General features: G+C 37.4%; 1 protein-coding gene across 1 annotated transcript; it reads right to left on the reverse strand.

Annotated features, from left to right (window-relative positions):
• Window positions 1–27: 27 nt before the first annotated feature.
• On the reverse strand, window positions 28–4,387 carry LOC113111467 (cdc42 effector protein 4-like). The gene has a single exon (XM_026276221.1). It carries the CDS (start codon window positions 4,169–4,171, stop codon window positions 3,167–3,169), a length of 1,005 nt encoding a protein of 334 aa, XP_026132006.1. The 5' UTR covers window positions 4,172–4,387; the 3' UTR covers window positions 28–3,166.
• Between the last annotated feature and the right edge of the window lie 5,580 nt (window positions 4,388–9,967).

The following is a 9,967-nucleotide window of genomic DNA, read 5'->3' on the forward strand; positions in this document are numbered from 1 at the left end:
TAGAGGTCCTTGCAGTTACTAAGCCTGAGTATCTCCATCTTAATCAAATTATTTTTAGGTCTTCCACCTATGAAGGACAACTTACTTTTTGAAATGAATATTTGAGGGAATTTAATCAGTCAGATCTGTTGCATCAGCATAAAAAGTGCACAGTGCAAAGGCAAATTTCCCTGAGTCAACACACTGGAACAGCAGTGATACAGAACTTTTTTAGCCTGAGGATGGTTATTACATATGTAAATCTACAATACTGGAGAACTACGACATGAACAAACTTGCTCAGGTATTTTGTTTTACTCCTGCACAATGATTAGCATTGACAGTCGTGGACATCAGAACAAATTACGGCCTTGTAGTCAAATTTATCAGCTTTTTCTTTTATTGAAAAATATAACTGTTATTGTGCAAGGGAAAGTGAGGCAGGTCATTATATACATTACTTCAGTACAGAATGATACAGAGTAGACATCAAGTGAAAAAAAAAAAAGATAAACAGCAAATACCTGGAAATTATAGAGATGGTTTTATACTATACTTTGTTTTTTAACCATTTTCTGTAGCAGCTGTAGGAAGCTGTGTGCATTTAGTAATCAAGCAAAGAAACTATAGAAACCTCTATGCCATTGTATATGAAGGGTAGAGTTTTGTCTCAGTAAGTATAGATACAAAGTAAAAGTAAATGGCCTGAAAGAAAACTACTCGAAACTGTAGAGGGAGTCCTGCTGCTCTCAAAACCTGTTACATGCCAGCTTTCCAGCTCACTTTCAGTCTCACAAATCCTGTTCTGGACATCTGGTCTTCTTTAAAAGCTTTGCGTGCAGTGTGATATCTCCAAGACCACTTCCTTAACCCATAAACTGAACAAAAATAGGGCAGCAAAAGAGAGGAGAAGATTTTGGCACATTTGATTATCGTCCGTTAGTTCTTGCAGACAAAATGGCACGATGCAGCATTTCAACCAGATATAAGGCAAGACAAGCCCCTCGTACCCCATTAATAAAGCCCTTTTCTAAACCATCCTAGACCAAACCTGAAAAGCACCCATGGAGTCAGCATTACAAACATCTTTCTAGAGCTCTTATAAACCGTACCTTACTTGTTTCTCTGTTCAAACATGCTGATTTCACAAACCAATGAAAAACACTTGACAGGTGAACAAGGAAATAACGTAGCTGTATTCTTGGGAGTTTTAAAGCTGATACAAAACCTAACCGAGCTGAAGGTAAAGGTAACGAAGTGAAGGTAAAAGGCCACAGAGAGATCTGTACAAACAATTCTGTACCACAGAAACCAAGTGAAAATAACCAATTCTACAAATGGTGCACTTTTCGGTTCCTAGTGTGCTTATATAATGTTAGAATACAGGGTCAACACTGTTGACTAAACAATACCGTCAATCAAATATACAGTAAATGAATAACTGAACATGATGTACATATATCAGGAGTGTAACGCTTTTAAATTATCCCCACAAAACATCACTTGTGTCATAAGAAAAAAAAAAAGAAAATCAATTTCCCAAAGTGCACAATGAACAATTAATACTTGCTTGGCTAGCAGGACATTAATATGGTAATTATTTTTTGTTTTTAATTGTAAACCAGACTAGTGTTAAGTATTTGGGCATATTCGCTAAGGTTAAGCCTAGTTTGGAAAGTCTCATAATAGAGACTTAATTGTGATGTGAGTAATTTCTTTGGCACTAACTTGTTTCAAACATTTCAAGATCTACTAGTAGTCCCACCTTCAAACTCTGACGATCGGTTGTTATGGATATGCAATCTATGTAAAGACCGTCAAAATAATAATAATAATAATAAAATAATGCTAAAATAAAAATTGCCTTTTACTTTTTGAAAAATTGGAAGACAAATAAAATCAAATAGCAGTATTTAAAAAAAAAAAAAAAAATCCATTACAGTGCTGCTGATGGTGCCAGAATTACACACATCACCTTTAAGAAAAATTAGTGAAACCTTTACATAACTCTGTAACATAAAATTACATGGTGGACTGAGTTTGCTAATTTTGTAGATGTTAAAGAATTTTAATACGCTTTTGTCTACATTTAATTTATGCAAAGGGTATGGCACTAACTCACAGAGTGGCAATACAAGTTACAATCTCATCATGGGGTGTTGAGCGCTCTTCAAACCTAAATACAGAAACACAAAGAGCTTAAGAGTCATTCAGAGATGAAAACCCTGCAGAGCCACTTCTGCTGATGAGCACAGTTTGAAGTTCGAGGCACTACACTAGACCCTGAATAAGAGCTACACTCTTCATCTCTGAGCATATACAATGATAATCAAAAAACACAGCCCTCAGCCCTCTTGACATCAATCCTCGTTCACAAACACATCATAATTGAAGTCATAAATGGTTCCACTTGGACTGATTCTACTGCCTACAAGTTATCCAACATCACCACTGCTTTCGGTTTCTGCATCCCATCAATCTGAATTCCCCCTTGATTGAGAATTTCATGCGAGCCGACAGGAAATTCTCTTAAACAAGCATGGACAACATGACAAAGTCCAGATCTACTACATAAACAACTCCCGATGGGAAAAAGGTAGCATATGCAAGAGATAAAGCGTTCTGTTGAACCTCCAAACACGTTTATGGTGTTCCAATCATCATTTACAACATTGAGGTTTACATACAAGGCAAAATTTTGAATATAACTTAAAGACCGAATCAAAAGCTGTAAAACACAGGAAAATTAAGACTGTTGGTGTTAGTGTTTTTTCAGAGTTTAAAGGCATAAGCAAGAGTACGGTGTTAATCATGGGAGAATGCGAGGCTTGGTTTCACAACAAACCTCCTGTATCAGCATTCCAAGTGGTCAACACTGGAATTCACGGATTCGCATGAGACTAATTACCATTTGAAATGGAATTCCCTTGCTTCAGCATATGCGAACACGCAAACACTTTCCTCTCACAGCAGTGGTGGCTCTGGTGAAAGTCAATAGTAACAGAAGGTTTGTATACCTGAACTAGAAAATGTAGTGAAAAGGCATTATCAAGGGCTAAAACATACGTATTCCCTTTCATCTCCATTATATAATCAGTCCTCCAAGTCAGCATGGGAGCTTTACATCTTCCAATCGACCACAACCCTCCTCAACCACTTCTGTAAGTCTTTGCAAAGACTGTTCACTTCACACCCTAATCTCATCGTCGTCATCATCATCCTCATCATCCATGTAGGAAAAGTCCTCCCTATCGTCTTGAATGCGAGGTGTGCTGTACTTTTTGTTGTTCATGATCCCCTCATACATCTGATTGTGGGATTTTTCATCCAGCATGGTGGACCCTGAACTGGAGAGGGAACAGCTGTCCAGGTGTTGATGGTTCATGGATTGGAGCTCTGGAGTGTAAGGGTTAGTACCCTGCCTTTGCCGTGGGGGCCGGATCGGAAGAAGAGGGTCCTCTTCTTCAACCTCATTGGGAGGGCTCTGGGGTGGCGAGCTGCGCCCCTCATTACTCTTCCCTTCTTCAAATCCCAGATCGTCATCGTCAAAGCCCTTCTTGTCCATCACGCTCAGGATGTCGCCCAGCATGGAGGGACCCAGATCAATGTTGAAAGACATGATGGACTCGGCATGCTTCATGCCTCCTGTGTATGGAACCGATGGACGCAAGTCAGTCAGCTCTCCGAAACTCCTCTCGTCCAGCTCCACGTCTGATACAACAGGCGCTGTGGCGCCATTAAGCGGCTTTACTTCATCTTCTGGAAGTTTCTTTAAAGGACTTGAGGACACGCTCTTGGGAAGGTGGATTCCAGTACCTCTTCCTGCATCATCCTCATTCAAATATGGCAGCGAGATTGCATTTTTTACACAACTTGGCGAACCACCAGGGGGCGCCAGTTTTGAACTGTCAGTCTTGTCACGATTGGCCGACTGGGAGCGCTTGCTGCTTCGGAAGGTACGGGAAAGGAGGCTCTGTTTAGGAAAGTTTTGCTGTACCTCTGGCTCCTTTGGTGGCTCCCCTGAGTGACTGCTAAGAAAGGTGGTGTCCCCAAATGCGTCACCTCCTCGACCCACGTGCATAGTGTGACGGAAGTCTCCTAGAGGTGCGCTGATCATCTCCGCAGTCAGGTCAGAACGAGAACGCCGCTTAGACTGGGAGGACGAGGACACAAGCTGCTTCAGAATAGGCATGATGACTTCTCAAATATGGCCCACAGAAAAATAAAATCACCAAAGTCTTTCGTTGCCAAGAAATTAGTCACTCTTTCCTATGACGGTGTAGATCCAGGACAGTGGTCAGGATGAAAATTCTTCCACGTATACAGGACACATGGCCATTTTTATCCTTAAAGTATAGAGTCCAGCTTTCAACATCTGCAAGTTGACCTACAACAGAAGAGAAAAGACATAAATGTCATTTTATTTTATAAGGCTGACATTGTATTACCAAATTGGAAAAAGATTCTCTTTTAATTATTGGAATTATACATGCTATTTTGGACCATGCAAATGACATCACACATTAAATGTATATCCCATTTTGTTTAAAAGTATTCATTTGTAACAGAAACATGGCTTTTTAGAAAGAAAAAAGGTAGAACAAATTAATTAATCATTTCAACACTAAAGCCTCTTGAAGTGTAAAGCAATATAGCATAGGTATAAGAGGTCGGAAAAGAAATTCATATTCCATCCATAAGCCTTTTATTGTTCTTGGAGGAAGTTTGGTCATGAAAGGGTGACACGCTGCACAAGTGTTGATTTACAGAGCTCCTGTAACTGAAGGATTTACTTTAGCATAGGGGCCACCACACCACCACATAGCTAATTTAATTCTTTAATAAAAAGAACAATGTTAATTTTTAATGAGAGTTCTACTAAACATGAAGTTCAAATGAAAGTGTCAATTTTGCACAAATGAAAACAAAAGGTTGCAATGCAGACATCGGTTAGTAATGTGGTCCAAGGCACAAATCCAAAATGCATTTAGCAAATTGCAAATCCCCTTTCTCTCCAAATCCACATTCACTTTGTGATTACATAACCATGAGCTCAGAGGATCCTGGGAGCCCAACGCTGTAAAGGGTTGCATTTCTTCCTAAATTCAACTCAAACCAGTGCAGAATTCTCTGTAGTATGTGCCAGGCTCTTATATCATGAGGAAATCTAGACCTTTACTCTTTGTTGTACTCAAATGCAGCTGCCTGAGATTTTTCTTCCAGGCATAGTGCTGACAAGGTAGTTTTTCCTTTTCCCCAGACACCTTGCTTGCATTTTTCACCCTTCTTTTTTATAACTCCTTCCTTTTCATATGCAACTAGGAATGGGAATATAAGGACTTTAAAGATTCCTTTTCCATTTTGTTTCAATTTGGATCACATTCTTACTGCATTTATTTGCCTTTGAGGCTGGTTACAAATGATGAGAACATTTTAGATTGTCAACAGTTATTGCAATCAACAATTTAAAAACTCTGTTTCCCATAATTATGTTTAGTGTTTGAAACTTTCATGATTTATTTGCACAGACAAAATTCAAAGCAGTAAGATAATGACTAAACATTGGTTGTGATCTGTACGTCGCATTATTCCACTGATGGAATGGCATGGTTTATTGAGGTTCCAAAACTTTTAAAGAAACCTCATGAAAAATCAATCTGTTCTGGATTTTTTTTAATAAGTAAATACAAATAATGTAATAAATGTTACATATTACAATATAATGTAATGTTCTTAAATAATGTTAATAAAGCAAGCAAGCAAACTAATAAATATATACAGAAATAATATTAATAAATACATAAACCAAATAGGCAAATAATTAAGTAAACACAATAAACTAAGAAATAAAACTTATACCATTGTACCAAAGTGCTTCTGAGACACTTTTTTTTCTAAATGGGGACTTTTGTTTTGAAGAAGAAACAGTTCTTGTTTCTCAGCCCTATTTTAAACCACTTTTTTCTTTCCATTTATATTTCACCCCTTTACTTTGTCCTTTCTTTTAAAGTCAAATTTATTATGTCTTGGAAGACTAATGATGGTTGTATCATCCTGTAATGTCACTGTAGAGGGAATGAAAAAAGGAAAGTGAAAAAAAAAAAAAAAAAAAAAAAAAACCTTGTACGAGAGAACTCAAGTGCTCTTAGTCACTGGGTTCACTGGACTTACTGATTCCCAACTGGGTGCTGTGATTTATGGTTTAATAATCTGATTATCTGCTTCTTTACACAGAGGAGGCCTGTTAGCTTTGACTGAGCTCCAACAGCAAACACAAGACTTGAGACGCACCAATCACTTAAACAAACCAACATCAAAGACACCGAGTTGTACAACAAACATAATCCTTAAAAGACTAGTCTGATTTTTCTGAAACCAAGATGTAAACGTATCAACATAGTGCTCGTTACCGTCTAGACGGTTGTTTGCAATTCTCCATGTTTCCAAACATGACTTCATAGCCACCCCTGGGTAGTGTGCATGCCATCTGGATGAATGAGATCCAGGCAACAATATTCCAAGACACGTCACCCCACCAAAACATTTGCATCTCTGACAACAAAAGCCCATTGAGTGACCGTAGCTGTGAGCGAAACAGAAGAGGGTTTGATAAACGATAAGCTCTCCACTTGAGTCAAAGAACTGGGCGTCCCCGTGGAGGATTCAGCTCTGCCCGCTGGCAAGTTGACCTCATTGTTGAATCACAGCATATCGCCCCACTCTGAAGTCTCTAGATAGATATGTTGTGTGTTTGCATGCATGCACAGTAATGCAAGTCAGCCTCGTTCCTGAATAAATTAGGAACATAATCAACGGAACCAAGAAAGGCAGAACATTATGAACTTTAATGCCGTAATGGTAAACACAAAACTTTAAAACTTTGCAAGGATTTTAATAGATTCAAATTATAATAGAACATAATTTAAAATATGGCAACTGTTTAGCAAGTTACATTTTAAAATGAAACATTTGCTTAAGTTAAAGCAAATCACATTTGAGGTATTAACTCTGTTGTAGAACAGAATGTGAAAGTTTCTTCAAGTAATAATCAGTGATAAATAATTACTCATAAATTGAAAAACCACTAGGAAATTCCCGAGGGAAACCATGCAGAATTGGCTTGAAAATTGATGTCATGAATCACAAGTGAACAGATCTATTCCTCCAATGGTAGGAAAATAACTTCAGTATATATGGCTCAGGAGTCATGATCAATTTCAATATATTCTGGTTTGCTATTTAAAATGTTTATATGCAATCAATTCAGTATGTTCTATCAATTAAAGTATTTAATCCATTAATCCAAACTAAAACCTTTAAATTAAATTATTAAAATATACCATTTCACTCTGAACTGCCAAGACAAAATTTTTCATTACAAAATCGGCATTACAATGTAAATTAAAAAATATATAGGCTACATTGGGCTCATACATTTTTAACCTAAAGTCTTAGAAAAATGTAATGAAATAAAATAAAACTAAAGTAAACAATCCTTGTAAATTCATCAATAATCATCATCATTTATGGGAATTGGACGCTAAATGAAAAAAAAAAAAAAATACACATATATACATATACATTTCTGAAATATTGTTGGTATTTTTAAAACAAAAGGAGTGATTTTAACAACAAAATTACTTTGTTTTCGAATAATAATAATCACTCTAATTCATTATTTTATATGTATTCACCTTATGTCTCTAAACATCATGAATTGAATAACTAATAATCACAAAAAATGCTGAGAGACTTTGGTCCTGTTTCGTGCCCGTCTCCAGTAATCTAAAACGCTTCATTAACAGCTCCACTCGGGGGATTTGAGAGCATGTCATTTGAGTTCGGCATCATTACACATCAGTACAAAATTCCTAACAGCTCCTGAAAGACAACACACCAGCTAAATATCTCTCTCCCCCTCTGGACACATGTTTACATATCAGAGCTCACTGGAGAACTACAACTTCACAGCTGCACGGACCCTCGTGATCAAACTCAGTCAGGGTCTAAGCACACATCTGCAATTGCCTCGTTACACAGCCTCCAAACTGGATACCAGGAGACCCATTTCAGTCTCGCCAACATTACCTGAGTGAAGCATGCAAACACTCTCACAAGAAAAAAATATATATATTAGTCCGTCTCGTCTGGCAGGAGGCTGTTATGGCAGTGAGGGGAAAACAACAAGGGTTGGATTGTGGGTTAAAAACTATGAAATATTTTGGTTTAAAGTATGAATGTGGCCATCAAACCCACAGCCTTATTTATATGAGGCACTTCTATGCACCATGAGAGACTAGGGCCAAGGAAAATAAAGCAATCATTGTATAAATTGATTCCTCTTCACCACAAACCTCATTTGGTCTCACGCTGTTAACTCATGATGTCACACTCTCTTGCGTAAGTGTATCTCATGCAAAGCACATGGGAGGAAGTCATCAGACGAGAGGCTCCCACTGCATGAACCGCCAGCTGTCATGTTACTGTACTTTTATTCATAGACCTGTTTAATCTTTTAAGAGTGACATAATTACTTATTAAACAAGGTACTACTGCGCTCTGGAAAACATTCTTAACCATATTCCATCAAAAAAAAGCAGCTCTCTGTTGTTTATTATTGTGTAATTCCCACATGCCTTACACATAAATTTTAAAGAAGGAATTAAATGTTGGTTTCATTGAAACAATTAACTAAATATCACCCTTCATGTAGAAAATATAGTAATTTCCTAAAATAGTGCGGTAACACACATTCACAGAAAATGTTCATTGAAATCAAACTTGTTGTAAGCATAAAAGAGCCAAACAGTTGTCAGACATCATTACGGACTACAGTTATAACCTGTTTTTCCTGTTAACCCCTCCACAAGTCTAAGGCCTAATATGGAGACAGATAAAGTGGTAAACAAACAAATGGAAATGTACAGTGATATGGAGAAGACATGAAGGCACCCAACAAATCAACCAATAGAATCTCCTTTCACACCAATAAAAAATCTAGAAGAACATGATAAACGTAATGTGTGTATATCCGTTCGTGCCAACATGAGAACACTTGAGAACCGGTTTTAATACAAACACAGTAAGCACAGGTTAAAGACACTAATGCTTTAGCTAAGTGCTAGCTTATGGAAATTGACATTTTCAACACTGTTCTGGTTGCTCTTGTGCACACAATCACGATGGAGGTCAACTGGAGCTTTTGAGTATCAAAAAAGACACACAAACAGTCTTATGTAGTTCACAACTAGTGCACCATATTCCAAGTCTTGTTTAGAAATCAGAGAAGAACAGGATGGATGTCAGGATCAGATTTTAGGCTGTTCTTCACACAAAGCTATTATATGGCTTCAAGGAGAGTGGGAACGTATCAGTATACCGCCTACAACTTATAGTGCCTTTAAAAAAATAAAAATAAACATTTTAAGTTTGAAATCACCAGTCCTTATTCACTTACATTTTACTGAAATAAATGACCAGGGTATTATTTCAAATGTAAACTTTTGTGTTCAAGCAGAAGGAGGAAAGTTTTGAAGTGATGTGAAAGTAATTAAATGATGACTGTGTTTTTATTTGTCGGTTAAACGATTACAGGACTATTAACAGATTCTAACTCTGAAACACACACAAAACAACCCTGAGTTCAGCATAATACTATCAGCCTCCCAGTCTAGTCTCTCAAAGTTTCTCCTGGCAGGATATTTTTCATTTACTTAGTCAGGACTCAGCAGCCAGCGGGGTAAACAGATATACTGTGTGTGTGTGTGTGTGTTTGTTTATGCTCTTTGAGGTTATCTTCCAAACATGCTGAAACTAACCACAAGGATTACACACTAGAAGGAAAACTTTAGAAAACACTAAAGTCCATGTTTAAACCAGAGAGGCCTCATATGCCACACACAAACACTTTTACATCTTTTAACCATCTAGCCTGACTTAGCTTTTACAATATACCTCTAAAAGCTTTACCTTTTTCTCAAAGCAAATG

The sequence above is a fragment of the Carassius auratus genome, chromosome 12, assembly GCF_003368295.1.
Source record: "Carassius auratus strain Wakin chromosome 12, ASM336829v1, whole genome shotgun sequence".
Taxonomy (NCBI): Eukaryota; Metazoa; Chordata; class Actinopteri; order Cypriniformes; family Cyprinidae; genus Carassius; species Carassius auratus.